Genomic DNA, 23988 nt, shown 5'->3' on the forward strand with positions numbered 1-23988 from the left:
TGCGGGGACACGCCATTTGAGCGTAACCAGGCGCTTTATAAAACTCCCTTATTATTATTAATATTATAGGAGTTAAAAAATGTAATCAGTTTGCAATTCATTTGAGGATCGTAGGGGTCTAGTCCTGTTATTATAGCAGCTCTGCAGGTCCTTATTCCTCTAAGATTAAGAGCTTTTTTAAGTGAAGTGACTAATGCTGTATTAAGTTTTCTGGCATGTACAAATTATATGGATACAATCCTCTTTGTTGCTACCGCAGATTCGGCATGATATAGGCCCTTTATGTACCCAAGTTGGCTGGTCCACAATTGACGGGAGTTTCCCAAAGTGTATGGCCATCAAATGTCTTTTTAAATAGCTTGAAAATGTGATACTCTGGTATGGTGCCAGTGAAAGGGAAATATATATATTGATCACCATCCAGGCGTGCAATCTCGAACTAAAGATGTTTTTATCAAATAGCAAGGAATGACATTTTGCTCTTTTATTTATTGCTTGCTTAAAGGACCGATACAGGAGATTGTTGTTCCACAGCTCAGCCATGCAAGCAGTTAGTAACAACTTCTGAAGATATTGGTCGTATGGTGATCTATTATCCTCATCCAGTTCTGTCCAGAGGGTCTTATTAAGTGGGGAGTTTGCTGTGTTCCATTTCAGACGATACCAGACCTTTATTGTTTTATATATTCTCCCTATTGTTTCATTTAAAAGTCCAAATTCGAGTCCTACCTGGGCTGGTGAAGCGGCGTGGTGAAACTGGAAGACTTTTTTGTAGTTTGAGACTAGTAATTTGTTTAGAAGATCAGAGTCTTTGCCGTGTAGAGCAATGCCGGCATACGTTATGGATGGAAGCATTTTAGCCGACATCACTGCGAGCAGTGGTTTATATGACGGCCAGAGTTCTAAAGGCAAATGCTAGTTCTATCATATAGGTTTTTTGTTCAAGGTGGTTTTTTGTATTATTAATGTAGAACCCCAGATATTTATAGCTAGTTACTTCCACTATCTGCTGCCCATCAAGCCATATATTCTGCTTAGTTCTTCGATGATTACTGATGAGCATTGTTTTGGTTTTTAATGTGTTAATTTGTAGTTTATTGAATGAGATATATTCAGTCATTTCCTTAAGAGCTCTTTGAGGACCTGTCTTGGTTAGGCTCATTAACACCACATTGTCCGCGTACGAGAGATGTGATAATGGTAGCTTTCCCAATTGTGGTGGATGAGAAGTCAGACCTAAATAGGTTAAAAAGGTGTGACACTATTATGCAGCCTTGTTTTAGGCCTTTATTTGTGTCAACTTCCTGGACAGTCTATAGCTATCACCCAACTTTGTTCTTATCCATGTTTGGGAATATAATTGCAGTATTCCTCTTAAAATTCTCTCAAGATATTCCAAGCTCTCAGTTTTTTCCATAAGAGGTGATAATCCACACTGTCAAATGCTGCTTTTAGATCTATGAAGCAAAGGTGCAGTTGTTGTTTCCTTCACTTGCATTTGTTTGCTATTAATGAGAGAGCAGGAATATTAATAATCGTCTCAATACCTTTCTTGAAACCTGTTTGGTTAACAGGAATCAGGTTAAGCTTGTTTGACCATTCCCTCAGATCTTCCAGGATAAGGGAGGCATAATATTTTGCTTCTACGTCTAATAGGGTAATTAGCCTGTAGTTCAACTGTCTTGTACGATCTCCTCCCTTATAGATCGGTGTCATTATCAATCCTAGGTATTATTTCAGATTTCATAACAAGGCAAGATCCCTCGTACATGCCTTCAGAAAACTGGGGAAGCACCTGCAACTGTCTGCCTAAAAACCCCTCTTAGTGGTAATAAAGGCAAAACTGATAGACGTTCGCATACAGCTCTGAAGCCCTGTACTGTAGAGACGTGCATTTAATTCCTTGACACCCTGGTCCTAAGAACATATTACTGCCCGGATATCCCCAGCCAAAATGCAGATGGACTTTGGACTTACCAGCCACAAAGTAATGTGCTGGGGTCTTTTGTAAAATTTTGCCACAGACTTATCTTTTTGCAAACTGACACACTAAACCAACTCTTTATGGGAAGAAATAGAGGCTCAAGGAGCGTCTTTTGCACTCAGGGCATACCTGGATCAGGCAATTATAAATCTGCAACTTGGTGCAGAATGGAGTAAGGCAATTTCGTTCCTGGCATTTCAACCCATAGTAAACAAAGCCACACACCATCTCTCCCTTATTACAGATAAGAGCATTCTGGCAAAGCGATCACATGTGGTCATAAACAGTTACAAGACCAAGCACCCCCAACCCTTTCTGGCTGCTCGACTTTCTTCATTGGTGAAATGGCAGATCTTCAGAAGTTGGCTTGGAGATCTACCAACTGTAGACTTGGCCCCGAGATGGCGGAACCTGGACAGCAGGATTAAATGTAACTATCACCGGAAAGCCATCAAACATATAACATGTGCTTGTTCTGCCCTCCTGACAGAGCGAAGACACTCACTTAAACCAATCTTCCTAACAAGAGGAATCAGAACATGTAGAAGAGCAGTGATCGAGTCTCTGCTAGCCACCGATCTCAGGTTAACCACTCACTTTGCAAAATTTCTGTCTTGTTTACGAAAGAGACTAAAAGACTAGACTAGTTCCAGTTTTTAACCGAAAACCCTGAGGAAAAGATCGTCACAACACCACCGTGGTTACTGACTTTTTGACCCTCGCTGTTTCTTTTAGCATTGCCAGACTTTTACTTCAGAGTTTACATTTTACAAACTTACACCCGCACAAGCAGATTCATAGGTTCAACCCTCACACGTTATCAAATTATTCCCAAGTTCTTGTATCCAGTAATTTTGTCAATGGCATACTTAGCTGCACCTATTTGCTTGCACCTTTTACTCTTACATTTTTTATAATGAACACCAACTCGGTTTTAACAATACCTTTTTAAATCAAGGGGGCCTTATGAGCTGCTTTGAGATTAACATTTGTATTATGCTTTTAAAATCTCTTTGTATGTAATGTTTTTCAGTATCTGTGCATGAACATAATAAATAAAGCATTACTGATTTACTATATATGGTGTGTAGTTTTCAGACTATGTCGCTTGCATAAGTGTGTTTGTCTCAGTAGAGTTCCCAGCTATTTATTTATGCCTATTAGCACAAAAGAAATCATAGGTGAAACTGCCTTGTTTCCTGTTTAATATTATTTTTCTTCAAGGCATCACACAAGGCATGTCCCTTATCCAATGTGTTTCTGGAATAGAATCCTCCCTTCATTAGGAAAGCCTTGAGAATTTTTTGCATATATCTGAAATTAAAATCCATATTTATATGTGCACCAAATTAGTTCCTGATGTGTTATACAGAACAAATTAAATTCATATTTAAAGTAAAGCAATACTTCAAAAGAAAATCATGTAAGGCTCTCAAAATCGCCGTACCTCTCTGTCAGCTTTGATACATTGAATAACCTATATTTTTAATATGGATACTCTCAACTGTTTCCCTGCAATCTGAATATACTGTTTATTCGAAAATCCAAATATAAAAGTTCATATAATATGAAGACTCTCTTGCAAGACACCCTCCAAAGCTTTCAGAGATTCACCGTTTTGCATGTACACTTTCCAGATCCAGTTTTCCACGGATCATTGTGCATTAAATCGAGCATAGTCTGGAATCGTAATATCGCATATTTTAGGTTCATTATCATTTTGTATTGCCTCAATATCTGCTTCCTGCATGAGTCGCCCCGATACAAGATCAATAGTTTGGACACAAACTTGGATTGATGTTAGCAGTACTTTTGAAGCTTAATCATTTGTCTCAATTTTCTTCTAATGTTAGTATTTCAGTTGTGATTGTATTCTGTCTTAGCTTAACAAAGTGCTTAATTGTGCAGATTTGTAAGACATATATTATTGTATTTATTTTTCTATAGTACTGTTGACAGTCAGATTCAGTTAATTTTCTATATTGTTGTAGTTAAATAATAGATTATTTCTGTTAGCAAATAGTATTTACATTTTGATGGTCTCTTGTAATGATGCCTCCAGTTTTAAGATTTGCTAATGTTTAAGCAAGCTACTGCATTGTTGTCAATAAAGGAGAATAAGAGGTCAGGAGAATCGTTGGACTCCTTTTGCTTTGAATAACAACAGCTAAGAACAGTTATTTGTTGTGTTTTTTATTTTGCTTTTTTGCAAAAGAGCCTCTGGGTAAGGAAGACCTGTGATAATGTTTTGTCTAAAAGCTTTTAGGATGAAGGAAATAATTGCTTCTGTACTCTGACAGTAAATCATAGTTTGCTGTTTTGCAACAAAACGTTTTATTTCATGGTATTCATGGTATTTCTTGGTATTTTATGTACGGATCATGTTGGACATAGTATTTTGGATTCTTGAATTAATAATTTTAGGTTCATGATGAAAGTGATGTAAACCTTCTATTTATTCCTTCCCTAAACCAAAGACACTGTCTATTATCAAACTAAGAAATTAAGGTGGTGTGTTAGTAGAGGATTTCCAAAAATGCCTTCAAAGTTATACTTGTATATATTTGCATAAGCCGGTGCCACATTAGAACCCATTCTTCATCAGCTCTTTTAGGTGATATTTTTCTTCAACTATGAAAAAAAATGTAATGTAGACTAGAATGAAGTATAATAATGTGATCAAAAATATTTTGCTAACTTTGAGATTTTACACTTTTGTGAAGTATCCATTCTATAATTTCCAAGCCTCGGTAATAGAGGATGAAGGTATCTAGATTTTGTACCTCCATTGGAAACATAATATTGCATTTCTGTTCATTGTAGTGCTGATACTTTATAAAATAGGTCTCTTGTATCTTGGATTGAAAATATGTTAAATAGTGGTTGGAGAAAGTGATTCAAACTCTCTCCACCACAATGAGATGTCAAAGAGCAGCTGAAAATCGTTTCACAAAATCATGCTTCCATTTTGAGGAGATCGGCGGCAGCAGCTCTGTTCATTTGACATGTGCAAGAGTTCTTCCTTTTTTTCAAAATAAAATCTAAATCTGCAGGTCCACTCATCCTTTTTGGCAGCCTGGTGACAGTAGCCATTAATGGTGTGTTAAAGCTCAGTTTATGTGATGGTACTCTTCAAGACCAATCAAAAGTTAGTCATGTACACAGAGACAATTAGTATTCACGGCCAATAAAGGTTGGCTGTTGCAAGTTTCTTTGTTTCAATGCAGGTTCCATGCAGTAGACTCTTCTCCAGGAGAAAATATGTTAATGTGCTCATTCCTAGAACTAATGACACTCTGCAGTGTATGGCATCAGCACTCTATGGAACACACATCATTGCAACAGTGAACGTATACATTATACATAAGTATGACATTTTACTTTTCAATGTTAACATCTATATATAGTATTGCTTCATCACCTCTATATGCATACTTGTAAAGCGGGTAATTGTATAGTGCAGACCTAGCTGTAAATCAAAATGCTGGACTTGGTAAGAAGGCAGACAGTGCTGCATGAGCTGCGCATGGTGGCTCACAGTAAAAATCAATTCCAATTTTGGAACTGCCGTTGATGTACTTATTCAATGTGAATTGTTTCTTAGTTGTTAGTTAAGTATGTGGAGGAGTGAAGGTGTTAATTATCTTTTTTTCAGTTTAATTTATTCTAGATGCTTAGCTCCCATGCAAGCGAAAATCCATCACCTGTTCTTTGGGCAATTTTCGTTCTCTTGACTGGTGACCTATATTCAGTTAGTCTGTAAGACACATGGGAACATGCTCACTTACCAGGATTCAACTTCCATCTGAACTTCAATCCCTTTCCAAGCAGGGCCTACGGGATCCAGGTGGTCAGATTTCCCAAGTAAAAGTCTCTTGAGTACCAAATCAAAAGTATGGTAGGCAAGTCTCATGCATATGTCAGCATTTGGTGCTACTGCTGATAAACACACAAATCCAAAAAACAATAACAAAATTATATTGGCAAAATAAGTCACGATGCATCTGTAAAACAAACAACTTCGTGAATGTGTGTTAGATTTGCATCCAGGCCATCAGGTCTGCTCAGGGTCTACAGTGGATATTAAACGTGTTTGGTAAGGTTTTCACCACTGTGCAGTGAAACTTGTTAGTCTCTTCATTTTACTAGCTGACTTTTGTTATTAGATTGTCTTAACTTGATTAAAGCTAAGTGTTTAGCATTTGGGAAGTAATTTACTCGTGATCGGCCACTTCGACTTCTTTGTTCAGTGAGCAGTTTTGACTTGTACCTTTCTGATTTGTAATACAAATCTATACTACTATTATAAAGAGAGAACAGAAACCTTTTGGCAAGGTAAACTCGGGAACCACAGCACCAATCCACACACCCAATACATTGTTGTAATCCTCAGGGTGTGTAGATGGACATAGGCTGCATAAAATAAAAATAAAACGTAAATTAAAAAATTAAACTTTAAAAACAAAGTAGTCCCCAAAACTAGCGCCGGCCGCGACGTAGCGCTGACCGCGACCAACACCTGCGCGATGACGACAGGCGGGGAGGAGCGGTGACGAGCGGCGGCGAGGAGTGGCGAGTGGTGGCGCGGCGGCTCAGGTAAGGCAAGGCGGGAGGCGGTCCGGGCAATGTCGGGGCGGGCGGGGGCCCGGGAGTGGCGGTGAGCGCAGCTGAGGTAAGGCAGAGGCGGGAGGCAGGCGGGCGGGCAGGCGGGCGGGGGGCAGGGGGCGGTATAGGCAATGTCGGGGTGGGCGGGGGCCGGTATAGGCAATGTCGGGGCGGGCGGGCGGGGGCCGGTATAGGCAATGTCGGGGCGGGCGGACGGGCTGGCGTGCGGGCGATGGCCCGGCCGGGACTAAACAAAAGCACAAAATGCTGCCCCCAGCCCCCTTCTTCCCCCGGGCAACGCCGGGGCGGGCTGCTAGTACATAAATAAATAAGCATTTATGAGCAAATAATTGGGATATTGCTTATTTTGCATTACTGACTCCTGCATCTGTGGGTCGTCTTAAGTCACACTCTATTTTACCAAGTCGGAATAAAGTCTGAGCAATGCAATCTTTTTTTTAAAGTATACTATTTTCTTTCAATTTACCGTGGATTACTATACGCATTTTGGTTGAGCAATCAAACCACTTGGACTCTAAAACATTAGAGCAATAAGTTCCTAAATCCTTATTTTCAGGCAATTTGGCGAGTATTTCAGTAAATATTTCGAAAATGAGAGAAATGTGATGGACTGTGACAATTTCTGTGTTTAGTGGGACCCAGGGCAAACCTGGCGCGAGCCGGTGTCCCCCTGGGATTATTCGCGCGATGGAACAATCCATCGAACGCGATAGGGTAGGAGCGAGGTAGTGGGCGGGACTTGAGTGTGGGCGACGTAGGTGGGTTCCCTGGGTGGGAACGCCTCATTTTGAGGAGATTCGTCAACCAGCGTTTGTTTGTTACACCCACCCATCCCTTATGTTTTTTTGCTGCTTTTATTTTGTTTTAAAAAAAATTAAAAAAATCATGTCACCTTAGGACGGGTAACAGCTTTTCCTTTCATTATTTTCTGTTTCTTTAGGTGCTGTTTGGTGGTCTCGAGCGGGCTTATCCTTTCCCTCTGGGGTGGAGGGAGGGTAGGCGGAAAGATGGGTAGGAAAAGATAAAGAGGAAGAAATGGAAATGTTGGGATTGTACAGTATGTGGGTTTTAGCGATAAGTATTGTTGGGAATGTTTTGATTATATATTTATGAGGAAAAACATTTGAAGTTTTGCTAATGTTTTCTTTCTCTCTCGTGACAAATAATTTTGCTTTAAGAAGGATTATTCTGTTTGCCTGTCCTAATAAAGTGACCTTTTCTGCTAAGAATAACAAGGTGTGGATTGTTGTTATTGCGCAATGTTGACCCAATCCTTACTTCTCCGTTCCAAAGTCGTTATGGGTCTTAAGGTTGGTTATTTTAGGAATTCCTTACTTTTTAACATGTCTTTCAACAATTTGAAGCTACCACAAGAAGGATAGTAATGTTAGCTTTTTTTATCTTAGTTATTCTTTATCATTCTCACTGTGTGCCGAATTCAAATAAATACCTAACTAAAACCAATCATGCATTTTTCTTTTGCCCTAGATCCAAAGAGAAAGACCGGAGCCTCACGTAAGTTGTGTTTTTATGTTGTAAAGCATACAACTAGCAAAATGCTGCATTTTGATTGGCTGCTAACATTCAGTGTCTACCAGGGAGAATCCTAGCCACAAGCTAAGTCATGGGTTAAATTAGATACAGTCCACCTATCAATGCACCTTATTTGTATAGCTGTCTTTCTGTACCATCCTCAATGAAGGGCGCAACTGTTGTGACCACTGCCACTTCGCTTTCACTTGACCATACTTCGCACATCTACCGAAGCAAAAGTGGAGGACGCTTCTCCTTCCACATTGCAGCAAAGACCTGGAATAGCCTCCCCGTGCACCTCCAGACCATCACCTCACTTGCAGAATTTCTGAATGGTCTCAAGACTTGACTATTTGATTAAGCCTCCTGGGCCTGCAATCAGGTGATTAGTTGCGCTTTGTAAATCCTGATTGATTGATTGCGGTCCCTGAATCCCAATATTTGTTAGGATAGTGGTGGTTCCAATTACATTTGGCTAAATAAATTGAAATTAAGATTAGATACAATTGATGGATTGGCTTTCGTTTTGCCCCCAAGTAATCCTTAGCTCAGACTAAAACATCCTTGTTTTTAAACATGTACTATTTCTGTTAGAAGGCCAATGACAATATTTATTTACCACACAAACAAATGATGTGTTCCTTTCTTAGATATTGGTTGTGGATTTCCTTGCCAATATAGAACTACATATTCAATCAAAGGGGTGCTAACACTGAGTAAATGTAGGCTTGGCCAGTTACATATGTTTTCTTGTGGTTGCTGGCAGTGACTTATTGGAATTGGACGCACTATGAACTGTTATAGAGAAATTGCCACTTGTTTATAAATGCATAATGGAACCAATCGTTGATATTTTACTATGTCTGTGGGTTACTTGTTTGTACCGACTGATTCCAGATTGGTTGTTAACATAGGTGCAGTACATATTTTATTGACACAACTCTCTCGATTTCTTCTTCTGGACATGTGTAGTCCAATGGCCTCATTTTATGGGCAGCAACCGGAACGAGCAGAGCTTATTTTTTACGGATCAACATGAATTTAGAACAGGGACAGCAAAGCACATAACTAATTTTTTTTTTAAACTGCGATTTTCTAAATGGCATGTACACTGCTTTTTTTTCTCACCATATCCCCCGTTCTGCATGCATATGAACATCTTTATCTGGTGCTGAAAGGAGGAGTTTTACCTTTTGGATTGTGCTGTGATCAGCCAGTTCCTTTTTTGGGGCTAGGGATGATGAAAAAAAACCTTATATCAGAAGTCATATATTGGCCATCTATATTGATGGGGCCTGTATCGTAAGGCAGCCCCTAGGAGAAGCTGCAGAAAGACGTCCCTCAAATCAGTTTTTCTGTACCTTCAACCAAACCTTTTAGCCAACGTATTGTAATTTTGAATATTGGGATGTAGGTCTACTGTCCTAAGCAGGCCTCCACCCCAACATTTCAGGGAGCTGCATTATTACCTATGATCCATTAATATAGATGGCCAATTTTGTGGACTGTTGTGCGCAGGGCCCCCACCCACTCTCTCTCCCAACGCCGGTGTTTGCCCAGCGGTGATTGCCACTTTTAGTTTTTTCTCATTACACCATGGCTACTGCATTCTGGATAGGTTGTTAGCACCCTCGATCCGTCTGTGATCCAAGCAGATTAGGACAGTACCTTCCACAGCACCAGTCTAACCACGGGGGGGGCTAATACCTCCACCCGCCCCAATCCATGGCTTGATGTAATCATTGGACTAGATTTCCGTATCCATGACCCTTCTAAATATTTATCAACCTGACCATTTGAGAAAATCCTCCCACACTTCTGCAGACCTTCGTGGGATCCCTTTAGTATCTAACCTGCATGTCCATTTGACCACATTGAGCCAGGAGACTGGATTCGGAGTTTGGGGATCCAGCCAGTGTTTACACATCTACCGTCTATCCTGGAGGATCAAGTAAAATAGTAGACCCCGTTGCTTGTAGTTTAGAGCCTGTTGATACATAATCCACCCCGAGGAGCACTAATGTTTCGGTTAAAATTTTCACCTAAGATGGCCCTTATGGTGTTTTCAGTGAACCTCCAGAATTGTTTTAGCTCTGGACATGTAAAAAAAACATGTACATCGTTAGCTTTTGGGTAGTTACATTTTTTACATCTTGGCTCAGGTTGTAACACAAATTTAGATAGTCTTTATGGTGTCCAGTACGACCTATGGATAACAAATTTATATAACTAGGCTCCTTCCACTTCTTGAGTCATTTCACCGAGTATTAGACCCCATGTGGTATTCTCAGGCTCCCCCGCCAACATGCAAAAGTTCATAAATTGAAAAGCCATACAATACAGTCTAAGGTCAGGTAGTGCCAACCCCCCTTCTTTAAACAACTTCTTAGTTTTTTCCAGGAGAGCCGTATCCCCTGGGATGCCCAAATAAAACAAGATATCTTCCCTTGTATTTTATTAATTTCATCTTTAGGGAAACTAAGGGGAATGCAGTTAAAAAGGTAAGTTAATTTTGGGAGAACAGACATTTTTAATAAATTAACCCTCCAATATATTGACAGGGGTAGATTTTTCCACCTAGCTAGTTTTCGATCTACGTCCTTCATCATTTGCTTCAAGTTACGAGCAGGGATCTCATAGATTTTATCTACAATTGGTATCCCCAGATATTTGATCTCTGAACAGACTCTGCCGCCCCACCCTACCATGTTCCAGCACATGACTTCAGTTTTTGAGATATTAACCAAATATCCAGAAAGTGCAACAAACTCACCTGTCAATTGTTCTATCCTCATCAATGTTTGCACTTGATCGGCGGTATAGACTACCAAATCCTCTGCGTATAGGGCAATCTTACTATGCGTTGGAAGCCGGTGGATAGGGATTATCTGCTCATCAGTTCTTAACTTGTGTGCAAATGGTTCCATATATATATATCTCAAAAAGAAGGGGGGCCAGGGGACACCCCTGTCTCGTCCCCCTCATAATTTTGAAACTCTCTGTCAATGCGCCATTTATCAAAATTTTGGCTCTGGGCTGCTCGTATAGTTTTTGCAGTGCCTGAATAAAATTGATACTAAAATCCATTGTGTCTAGAACCGCTCAAAGAAATAACCAACTGATGCGATCAAAAGCTTTGGCGGCGTCAATTGTGATCACCACCAAAGGGATCGATCTCGCAACCGCAATGTCTATTGTCCCTATCAATGTGAGCGTGAGTTCTTGTATTTGTCTCTTGGGGACAAAGCCTTTCTGGTCAGTGTGTATCAACTGAGGGGCCACCTTAGCCAGTCTCCCCACCAGTATGCCTGTATAAATTGTAAGATCCACATTTAATAAGGAGATTGGTTGATATGAATCAGCAATTCTCGGAGCCTTAGCCGGTTTGAGAATTAACAGAATTATGGCCTTCTTCCACGAATCCGGAATCCGATCACCCTCCCTATATACAGCATTAAAAAGAGTTGTCAGTTCTGGTACAATCTCCTCTATTATCGATTTATAAAATTCAACCGGAACTGAATCAAGGCCTGTCACCTTTCCATTCTTCAGGTGTTTAAGTTGTTCTCTTATTTCCTCTTCCATAATTGGAGTGCTCACCGTATTCCTGCCTTCTGTTGTTAAGACCGGGAGGCCAATGTTGTTTACAATCCCTTTAAGGCCCCTATATCCGGCCTACCTGACTCTGCATACAATTCTGAGAAGAGTTTTACTATGTTTCCTGAATTTCCTCCTCATTATTTGTAACATCACCCTCGGGATTAATATTCAACTCTCCAATGTGGTTTCTCTCCCTATCTGCCCTTACCTTCCAGGCCAATAATGCTCTGGCTTTTTTGCCATACTCAAAGTGTTGCATACGGCTTGCCTCCCACCTTTCTCTGCTCTTTGTTTCTAATCTCATTCTATAATTCAATCTGGCTTCATCCAATTTTATTGCCATCTCCTCAATATACTGTGTGTCCTGCTGCATCCTTCCTTCTAATGACCCTATCTCCTCCTCCAACTTTTTTTAATTCAGCTCATTCCACTCTATTTTTATATGAGACCTGACTTTGCAAAACCCCCGCATATAAGCCTTGAAAGTATCCCAAATAAGTCCAATTAATGCTCTGTGAGCATTAATCTGGAAAAATTCTAGTCTTTTCTTTCAACAGGGCAACCACGTCTAAATCCGATAAAATGGCTCTCTTCAGTGTCCTTCTAACATTATTCCTAACACTGATCTCCCCCAATGTGATACTGACCATATTATGATCCGAAATGTGTCCTGGGAATATATGCATCTCTTTTATTTTCCAAACCCACTCTCTGTCTACCAATATATAATCCAGTCGTGAAAAATGGTGGTACTTTTTGCTATGAAAAGTATTGGCTCTTTTACCTTTCATTAAATGCCTCCAAGAATCGACCATCCCCAACTCCTTTAACATATGCTTAAGGGCTTGCCTTGTTCTTGGTGCTTGGGCCTGTACCCCCCTCCTACTTGTGGATCTATCCAATATTGGGTCCAAACGAGTATTAAAATCACCCCCTATTATTATAGGTGATGTTGGCCCTGCTAGTCTTAAATGCATGTCCACTATATACTGGGGGTTCGTCCGTATTCAGGTCGTAGAAGCCAGCACACACAAACTCAGTGCCCAGACATTTCAGAGTGGCCGTAACCCACCTACCTGAATTGTCAGTATTGGAAGTGATCATTTCTACTCCTGACCCCTTCCTAACAATTATAACAACACCTTTCGAGTCTCCATCTTTGTTTGGAGTATAATCCCCTACTCTCACATAGCGTTAAATGGGTTTCTTGTATGATACATACTTGGGCTTTAGATTCTTCTAAATACCTCATTACCAACTGTTGTCTGTTTTTTGACCTTATACAATTCACATTCCACGTTACAATTCTAACTTTGTTATCTTTCTCTGTCATTTATTTTAATGTGTCCCAATCGCTTGGACTCGAGGAACTCAGGTTCTTTATATTTACAGGACAGCCAAGATAAAGTGTGTAGTATATCTGAAATGTCTAATGAGGACTTGTGTTTTATTTTCTCCCACTGCGCCCCACCCACTGCACCCTTTCCCCCCAAGGAACCCTCCCCAAACTATCAGGCATAAAGCCTATTGAAGCGCCCAAGGGAGGAGCCCTATCTATGCTTATGCTGAGCCTCCTCCCCACTCAGTGACAATTATGCGTCTATGATTATGTCATGTGTTTCCCTCTTTTTCACTTTTTGTGTTTTTTTAATTGTATTTAAAAGAATATGGTATTTGATTTTCGCACTCTTAGCTTCTTAAATTGACAGACTCATCTACTCAGGGGTTCAATCATACTATCTGCTTCCTCTATGGTTCTGATATTACACATTTGATTGTTCGACATGACTCGTAGCATAGCTGGAAATTTTTGTTGAACCTTGGCCCCCAAATTATTAAGTTCCCCCATTATTTTGCCCAGTTCCCATTGTTTCTGATCAGTTGCATGGCATGAATCTGATCCAATAGTGAACTGAAGGCTCCGTATTGCGAAGGGACCATTCCTCTATGCAGCCAACAGAATAGCTTCCTTGACCAAGTAGGAAAGAAAATAAATTAGATTTTTCCTCGGCTTCTGACTCTGAGGATTTCTCCTAAATGGATCTCTGTGGACCCTCTGTATCACTCGATCCAAGTCAATATCTGATCTATCTTTCTGGGCCGTCTCCACTAATAACTTCATCACAAATGCCTTTAGATTTTACCCCTCTTCCGCCTCCGGAATGTTTAGGGTCCTCAAGTTATTTCTCCGGGAGTAATTTTCTAATCTTTTCAAATCTTCCTTGAGGCTTGCATTCTCTTTAGCCAAGGCCTAGACTCCTTTTGTGTTGTTTAAAATATCTTCTAGTATAGTGCTTAGTTCCTCCTCGAGTTTCCCTGTTCGGGTAGCAACATCATCCAACTTTTGTGCGTGGACTGTACATGAAGCTTGTATATCTGCTTGATTCGCCTCTGATATCTCGAACCGCCCTCAATGCTCTCTCTTAAGACCCATAAGAATAGAGGCCAATGTCTCATCTGAGTTTTCTGGGAGCTGCTGCGGTACCACTGAGGGGCCCACTGGTGCCAATGAACTTGACGGTGCTAACAAATCTTTTACTTGTACCATGGTGCCTCTGCCCTGCATGCCTGCTCAGTCTCCTCGCTCTCAGCAGACCTGTTCTCTTGAAGAATGCTAAACCTATTCTGCGTTGTTATTGGAACCCCATACCAGCTACTCCTTCTTCCTGTGCTTCTTCTTGTATTTCCTGGCCCCCTTGCTTCTCCACTCCTAGAGTACTTGCAGACTTAGAAGGCTCAGAAGGCTTAGTGGGCTTAACAGGTTCTCTCTTGTTCGCACATTTGTTTCCGCGCCCCACCACTTGCACCTCCTTCATTGTCTCCTGATGCCATTACTTGTGTCAGCACTATATAAGGAGGTTTTAATGAAGGAGTAATTTTGGTTTGTAAGAGATCTTTTTCCTCCTGCCCCTGGGGCTCTTCCCCTGATGCCTCGCAACTTTTCCTACTTTTGTAACTTTATGTGGAACCCTACCAGGGGACATATCCACAGTGGCTGATAATAAACTTGAGTTTTGACTTACCCCTACTGCACTTTCCACCACTCCAAGGGCCCGGGTACGGAGTGTTTTCCCCCGAAATCCGGTCCTCACTTGAGGTTTCACCTTTCTGCTCACCTTTCTTCCATACAGGTATCAAGCTCTCCTTCTCCATAGGGGGTGGAAAGCGTTTTGCAGGATTCTCCTCCCAACACCTTCTATTGTTGCCATCCAGCTGAGGCTCTGCTTTGCAGTGGGTCCGTGTGGAACCTGTTCTCTGGTCTCTGGTGGCTCAGAAACGCCACATACGACGCTAAGACTTGTGCTGCCACTTCCACTCTGAGCGCGCGCCGCTCTGAGCCGCTGCAGCAATCCCACTGCCTTCAGCCACGTTGGAGTAATCCCTGCGTCTCTGGAGCCGGGGACGCCCTCGCCGGTTAGCCGAGTCATTGAAAGCCTTGATTCTAGTGAGAATAGCCAATTCTGAGGCTAACAAACATTTTTAATGTAGTCTGTACAAGCTGTAAATCAATAAGGACAAAAAAGAAAGACGCTCCTATCTCACATCTCCTCCCCCAGTGGTCAGCGACCGTTTACATCTCGGGCCCCATGGTTCTCTCCATACAACACTCCTGTGTACTTCAGATCATCAAATCAGGTCATCAGATGAGATTCCAGGAAGCTACGGAGGACTACTTTGTGATTGCCACTTTTTAGGTTGAGCGTGGGCAGCGCATGCATTGCTCTACAAGGCATGCTGTATTGGAGTATGGGCTTGAAGCCCTGCTCACTCCCCGTCCATATTTTTCCTTGGCTTGTGTCTTTATCCTTCCTAAATGCTGGCTTCTCATTCGTTAATAGGCTTTTTAGTCCCTCCTTAGTACCGCCTTGTCTTCATTTGTAACCTACCATGAGGACTGGCCCTTTTACTTAGGTTGTTACACTTACGTCTTATTTAGTCTGTAAGCACTATTTTCTTTCATGATTTTCTTTTACTGCTGGCACGACATTCAGTGTCCCATGCATGCTTTCACGGGGCAATTTTACACAAAAAATTAATTTGTTTGTCAACTTGACAAACAAATGCTTTTTTTGGTAAAAGTGCCTCATACTGCGCTTTCACTTTAATAGCGGCCACTGACCTTTCTTTAGACACAGCTCATGTAAAGAAAGGGGCTTGGCCTCTGTTAACGTGAAAGTGCAGCATGGGGCGCTTGTAAACAACAAGCATTTTCAATGCAAAAGGTCTCACATTTTAGAAACTTTGACATATTGGTATTGTAAAAACAATGCCTTTTATTATTGCAAGTTTTTTAAACACATAAATAAAAGACAATGTCATGTACAAAGCCAATAGCTCAAAATCTCGCAATTGTGAGACCTATTGCATTGCAAATGCTTGTTTTTTTTATTGTACGGGTTGTGCCCCAGCTCCCCTTCCACCCTGCTGACAGACATTTTCCACTTCCAGCTGCAGTGCTGTTAAATTAGGCGTTGCAGTGCAGGCGGCGAAATGCCCGTTGCCAAGATTGGCATGGGACAACATCCGCAACAACCCCGGCTGCAGAAATGCAGTCAAGGCATAACACTTGTGTGAGTCACAAGGAATTGAAATGTGTGGTTGTGATTCATAGTTGTAATTATAATATGCAGAGCAGATTCTTGCATTACGATTTCAGACTTTGCATTTGTTATAGCTTCCGGCTGAAGGGTGGCCAAGGTGGCAGTTCCTCCCTGGGCTGTAGGAAAGCTAAAACTGCCTGCTCTTATTGAACATCACATCTACTAACAAGAGGTTGCTGTAGAAATTCGCCTGACTGAATACCTTGCCATCAAGTGCTGGTGAGGTAGCTAATCCCTTGCAAACAGAAAAAATCTGGTAGTATTTTTGCAGTGAGCACCCATCGGATCTGATTGTGGTGGAGCAGAGAACATGGGAGGCAGTGCACTAGAAAGAGTGAGGAGCCAGCCAGAATGACATGAGGGCAAAGTGGCGGTGCTTTGGTGTCATATGCCGTAGGTGACGCCACTGCAGGAATGGAGTCCTATGGTCCAGTGAAGTGCTCGAAAACGGAGTGCAGATGAAAAACATGGCATTAATTCAGTGGGCAACACTGGCACACAGAGGAGAGCAATGGCATGATTGCAAAGGCATGCAGAAACAGTGCAAGAATGGTTAAGATAATTGGATTCAATGTGACAGGGCTTGAGTTATTAAAGAAAGTGGGTCCCTCAATGTGACAAAGTGGATTATTCGCTACGGGGATGAGAGTCCACCACAAGTAATAACGTCACTATTCTTCTTAAGTTTAGTAAAGGTTTCAGTAAATTGAACCTGAGCTCACCCCCTGGTAGCTGTAGCACAGAGCAGACAGGCTTAATTCAAGAAAATATGTAAAACATTTAGAAGTACCAAAACAGTTAAAAAGTTGAAAACATAACACAATAAATATCTCATAGTGCACAAAGGCATCAAGGGTGCTCAGTTTACTTTCCTGCCCCTAATACACAATTATCCATACCATCTGTCTGTCTGAGTGTAAAACATTCTTGAATGTGTTTACTTTAAACAGGGAATTCCAATACATAATTCAAAGACTCCTGATTGAACTTTATTTACATCTTTCTCTCTCTACTTTGAGTTGCAGACATTTAACTTTGCTGAGATGAACGTGGGCCATCACTAGGGGGTGTGCATCTAGGGCTAATTGCCCCGGTACCTTCCTTTCAGTGGGCCCCTACTTTAGTTTACCACTTATGACAACATTAATGGATCATAGTAAAATTAACAACGTCTAACAATTGCCGCCTCTGTAATAGAGGTGCTTTGCATGAGACACACCCATGTTTAGGGACTGTACTGGGTGGTGACAGAATAAGGAATGACTCTTCTTACAAAAGTTAAGAATACTGTATGCACACATAAAACCTGTCAGTGTTCACACAAAAATTGGGAGGAACAGAGAAAGGACAGAGAGGGGAGTCTTGTTTTCGGAAAAGGGAGGCAATGGCCCTTCGTAACGGACTGTTTAATTTGAATACACTAAAGACCATTTCCTCCAGGGTGCGTTCAAAGATGCCTCATATTAAAATAAGAATAGAATGACACATTTTTTCTGAGCACTGTTTTTTGTGGGCAAAATTGATGTGGGTAAACATGGCTTTTGTGTATATCTGCGTGTCAACTGTAAATCCCAAATTTGAATCCTACTGGAGTGACTCCGCTTTTCATCTTTCTGAGGTTCATAACATTCCTGGGTTGAAGGTGTGTTACAAAAAGTTTTGCTCTGGGCCCCACCAAAGATTGTGACAGCACTAAGTCCTCCCTGCATGCTAATATGATGTAGCCTACTCTTTAGTATATATCCACATTCTTGTCTAATATCTAGTATGTTTCACACACTATGGTTTAGTGATGTAGAGTACTCTACGTCTAAGAAACATTTTTTCTCTGACAGTGGTAGCCATTTTCTGCTCAGTAACAATTCCCTGCTTTGGCTTCCTTCTGTTCCTAACAGACATACTCCAAGATTTAGAGTTAGAGGTTCTGTTCCTGACAGAAACCTTGCTATCCCCAGCTTCAGAGCCAGACATTGTCCAAGCCCTCCCGCCAGGCTACCTCATTCAACGCTACGACAGGTCCTCCGGAATAGGCGGTAGAATTGCTGTTATTCACAAAAACCACCTCTCCTGCTGTCTTCTAGACAGCCTATCCAGGACTGTGAAAAAGCCCACTTTTCCATCCAAATCTCCCCGCTAAAATCATTCTCAGGCATCCTCATTTACCGCCCCCCAGGAGCACAGGGACAGTTCTGCAGCTCCTTGATGGAAGCCACCATCTCCCGGGCTTGTTCATCTCCCAACTTCACTATACTGGGAGATCTAAATCTCCACTTCGATGACCCAGCAGACAAAGGGGCAGGAGACCTAACTCTAGACCTAGCCTCCTACCACCTCCATCTGAAAAGCCACCGGTCCACCCATGCTAAAGGCCATCTCCTTGATCCCATCTTCTCAAGTATCTCCGAGCTATGCACGGACGAGCCCCTCCACGTCCCTGGTCAGATCACTGCCTAATCCCACTTAAGTGGCAAATCCACACTGAACCCCCAGGCAGACCTCCTCCTCGCCTTTCAGCTTGCCCATGGTCAAAACTAGTCGTTGAAGACTGGAAACTCGAACTCGAAGCCGCAACACCTGTCCTCGAACCAGACCCAGTCCTAGCTGACCAGCAATTCTCCACCTGGATCGAAAAATCTCTAGACCTAGCTCTGCCAAAAAAAACTCTCCCTAATAAAAAGGGAACCTTTAAATCCCCCTGGTTTACCCCTGAGCTCCGCAACTTGAGAAAACAATGCAAAAAACTCGAACGCCTATGGAGGAAGGACTGGTCCAACAAGAAAAAAAACTAATACAAAACAGCTATGAGATCCTATAAAGCCAGCTTAAAAAGTACCCAGGCGGCCTTTTTCGAAGATAAAATCCAAGCCTCCGCCAACTCATCTAGGGAAACATATCGCATCATCAGAACACTGATGAAAGTCCCCGACCCACAACCTTCCAACGACCCCTCAGGCCGAAGATGCAACGAACTAGCAGAATTTTTTTCCACTAAAATCAGCAAACTACCCACCCACCCACCGTGACCCCTCTCATCATTAACCTAATAAACTCCTCCCTAGGAAAAGGGATCGTCCCCCCCAACTGGAAAAGGGCCACAGTTAGAGCACTGCTAAAAAAATCTCACCTTGACCCCCTAGAGCTGGGCAACTATCGACCCATTTCCCTTCTTCCTGGAATTAGCAAGGTGGCAGAGAAATTTGTCAATCAACAGCCTCCACCTTCCTTGAATCCAACAGTCTCCTACATCCCTCTCAGACAGGATTCAGGCCAGGGCACTGATACCGCCCTGATAACAGTGGTTGAAGAAGCGAGAACGATCTTGGGCGCAGGGGGATCGGCAGCAGTGATCCTCCTGGACCTCAGCGCTGCCTTCGACACGGTGGACCATGCCATCCTTGTCCACCGGCTAAGCAGAGTTGGAGTCACTGGTCTTGCCCTGTCCTGGCTCAAATCCTTCTTATAACACAGAACCTTTGAGGTCGCCGAAGGACACACACTATCCAGAGCTCTCCCTCTCCAATGTGGGGTCCCCCAGGGCTCTTCCTTAAGCCCCACACTTTTTAACGTATATATGTCACCTCTGGAGGAAATTGTAGCACCTTTCGGCATAAATGTAATTATGTATGCCGCAGACACCCAACTCGTCGTTTCCCTAAACCAGTCGGCCCATTTCCAGGAAAATCTATCCTCGTGCCTCAAAAACATCTCCAAGTGGATGAGCGAATCTCTCCTCAAATTAATCCCTTGCGTGAGGGGCGTATTCCCCGCCTGAGCTGACTCCGCCTTGCGCGGGCGGAGTCATGACGGAACGGTTCCGTCATCAGCACAGCTCAACCGACGCTGATGACGAACCGTTCCGTCATCAGCATGGAAGGGGTTAAATGGGGAGAAATCGGAGATCCTATTGCTAGGCAACCAATCCAAACTCCCCACCAAACTTTTGTGGCCATCTTGTATGGGAACAACCCCCACTCCAAAAAAAGAAATTAAGAGCCTAGGTGTCTGGCTCGATCAGGATCTTAACTTCCAAACACAAGCCAGGAAAACCGCTGGGACTTGCTTTGGCCTCCTGCGCACTGCACACAAATACTCCCCCTCTTACCCTCACTCCAGGAAACTCCTCATCCAGGGCCTCATTATGTCCAGGTTAGATTACGGAAACGCTCTATACCTTGGCGCTCCGAAATCGGTCATCAACAAACTCCAACATGTCCAGAACGCAGCAGCCAAGCTGCTAACAGTCACAAAACACTGTTGCTCTGCGAAGCCCGCTCTAAACTCTCTACACTGGCTTCCAATCCCTGAAAGAATCAGTTTCAAACCCCTCTGCATCACACACAAAATCCTTCAAGACAAGGGTCCTCCTATCTTGAGATCCTTGGTCAAACCATACAAAGCTAACAAGAAGCTAAGATCCGACCTCCTCTCCCTGGCATGCGTCCCCAGAATCAAGAAAGCACGTTCAGGGGGACGTCTATTTTCATACAACGCCTCTAAGCTGTGGAACTCCCTACCCCTCAACAACCGTAGGGAGACCAATCTACTAAAATTCCGCAAACTATTGAAAACTTGGCTGTTCTCCTAGGTCACTGTTCCCGATACCATCTTACGAGTCCAGCGCTGGGACGCCCACGGGTAGCTATGCGATCTACAAATCCACTTCCAATTCCAATTCCTAAAACTAGGATTTTAGAACATGTCACATTTATTTACCATTGTTTGTCAGCCCCAAAGGACCATCCTGTAACCTAATCTAGCAATCAAAGGAAAGACCCCATTACCTTAGTGCTGCCTAAGCTCTGGAATCCTGGCAGTTCACATGAGCCTCCGGGTCAAATTCTTATCTAGCAGTGAATCTTCTCCGGAAAGTGGCTTGGTTTTCTCATTTTCTTTTGTGGTCTCAGGAATCGGATGCCTCTTTGAGGATCAGCCCCAGGTACTGAAAAAATTAGCTACCACTGCAAGGTTTGTATAAAGGTTACCTGCCTCCAACCCTACTCGGGTCAACTTGTGACTCATACCCTCTACTTCCTCCATTTCTCAACTGTTTCATTTACTCCTTCTCCTCAACTTCAACATTCCAATGACGCCATTAGAGGGACTTCAGCACTAGAGCATTGTGCACAATAGCACACATACAAAATATCTCTCTTTTGCCTTTTCCGTAAGTGTCAACCACAGCAGGTTTGTCTTTTTCAGTCATATAGCACAGTTCCTAATCCTGCTGCCATTGCAGGACCACGTGTCACTGTTCCACTACATTCCTCTGTGCTGTTGTAAAGGCAAACTTGAGTACCTGACTTACAGAGCCAGCTTATGTTTAGAAACGGTGGCAGTTGGGTTGAAAATGAACTAGCCTCTCGCATGCAAACATTCTCACAAATGTTTGCAGGTCGGATTAAGTGCAAAGTTAATTATTCATTGCTTACAGTTACAGTAAACTACAGACAGAAAGTGAAAGGATGCAGCGTTCTTTGCTGTTGGGTTATAAACTAGGAAAATCAGTTAAGACGCTGCAATGATATAGCAGAATTCTTTCACACAAAGATGCAATCTATCTACTTAGCATTCCCCTCAGCAACCACCGCCCAAAATCTCCCTCAGATGGAGAATAGGGGAAGCCTGCTAGCAACCGAACTGGAGGTCTATCCGCCCCCTGGATTTGGAATCTCTATAAATCTACTTGAATAAACTAAAATCAGGTTCCCCGAGAGACATGGCCCTGCCTACTGTTCTGAATCAAGTTTCCCAAACAGGTGCCCCTACTATTCTAAAACATATTAATCTATCTTTGAGAACAACGATGGTTCCATCTTCATGGAAGAAGGCCATGGTGAGAGCACTGCTTAAAAAAACAGGAGCCGACCCGGAAGTTTTCTCTAATTATCGCCTGATTTTCACTGCTTCCAGGGATTGTGAAAATTGCAGAGAAACATGTAAATTCCATCCTGTCCACCTATCTGGAAGATAATGACTGCTTTCATTCAATGCAAACAGGATTTAGGCCTCATCAGGGCACAGAGACAGCTCTGATTGCTGTCGCTGAGGAAGCAAGAAAAATGATGGATTCTGGAGGCTCGGCAGCAATCGTCCTCCTAGACCTGAGTGCAGCTTTCGATACCGTGAACCATCAACTGCTGATCTCTAGGATTAGAGAGGCAGGGATATCAGGAGCTGCACTAAGGTGATTGGAGTCTTTTTTAGACAGCCGCTCATTTCAGGTATTCGAGGACAACTCCATCTCCAAGAGCATGCCATTGAGGTGGAGGGTGCCACAGGGCTCATCTTTAAGTCCCACCCTTTTTAACATTTATATGAGCCCCTTGGCCAAAATCTTTGAGCCCTTTGGCAAACGAATCGTTACATATGCTGACGATACCCAATTGATAGTATCCCTTAATCAACCTGGAAACAGTCCAAATAATCTAGCTAATTGCCTTGAAAAAATTTGAGGCTGGATGGAGTGCTCCTTTCTTCAACTAAACGGAGCAAAAAAAGAATTGATGTTTCTGGGTAAACCTCTCCCAGTTGGCTCCACCCCCCTCTGGCCTAATTGCTTGGGCAGCATACCGACGCTTAAAGATCAAATAAAAAGTCTGGGAGTGTGGCTGGACAATAAACTAAACATGAAGGTCCAAGCTAAGATGGTAGCAGGATGCTGCTTTGGATTACTAAGGATGATGAGGAAAGTTCTCCCCCTATTGTCCTTGGATGCGAAGAAATTAGTAGTCCAAGCCCTAATTCTTTTTCACTTGGACTATGCGAATGCCCTTTATGTTGGATCCCCCGATCCACAATAATGAGATTCCAGACGGTTCATATTCCCCGCAGAGAATCAGCTCGAGCAGCTATAGCCTCTCTGCGTTGGCTGCCAGTTGCAGAGTGGATTCAGTTTAAAGCCCTCTGTGTCACCCACAAGATTATGGCTGCCAAAAGTCCACCTATCCTACAGTCAATCATTGTCCCATATTATCCCAGTAGAGCTCTTCGTTCTGGAAACAAACGCATGGCTATGTTCCGAGAATTTACAGGACCAGAAGTGGAGGCCGACGATTCTCCTATATTGCCTCCAGAAGGTGGAACGCTCTTCCTGATAATATTCGTTTGGAAGAAGACCATCTGTCTTTTCGCAGACAGTTGAAGACGTTCCTGTTCCCAACTATTTAAGGCACACACCTGCAGGCTTGGTTCTTAGCGATAGGAGGCCTTAGGGTAGCCATGCGCTTTATAAGTGCCATTTTCAATTCATTTTCATGATTACCCCCTTAAATTATGGCCACTAACAACTGTGCAAACACAAGGAGATGATGGACGGAGCGCTGAAAAGTTTCAGACACTCACCCCCAGAAACAGATCTGGGTTGAATCCATCATCATTCTTTAGCTAACTTTGCCACCTCAGTACAGACCCAGCTATATGCCACTGGATTCAAGCTAGCCTGGCTGGTGAAGGGTGTTACCCTGAAACCGGTCCCAGGATGCTTGTTTCCGGTGCAGGGAAGACCTGGCTTGGCAGTTCGGGCTGGACTGTTCCCATGAGGCACAGGGTCAAGACTGATTTGGATATAGCTGGGTCTGAACTGAGGTGGCGAAGTGAGCTAAAGAATGATGATGGATTCAACCCAGATCTGTGACTGGGGGTGAG

The 23988-nt window shown here is 42.7% G+C and overlaps 1 protein-coding gene across 1 annotated transcript in view; it reads left to right on the forward strand.

Moving 5' to 3' along the window:
* The window catches only part of CD302 (CD302 molecule), a 162217-nt gene that overhangs the window by 123097 nt on the left and 15132 nt on the right, over positions 1-23988 (forward strand). Inside the window, exon 5 of the mRNA XM_086956637.1 lies at positions 8099-8125. Coding sequence (XP_086812763.1) covers positions 8099-8125 — 27 coding nt within the window. The remainder of the gene's footprint in view (positions 1-8098; positions 8126-23988) is intronic.

This window comes from Lissotriton vulgaris, chromosome 2_1 (assembly GCF_964263255.1).
Source record: "Lissotriton vulgaris chromosome 2_1, aLisVul1.2, whole genome shotgun sequence".
NCBI lineage: Eukaryota > Metazoa > Chordata > Amphibia > Caudata > Salamandridae > Lissotriton > Lissotriton vulgaris.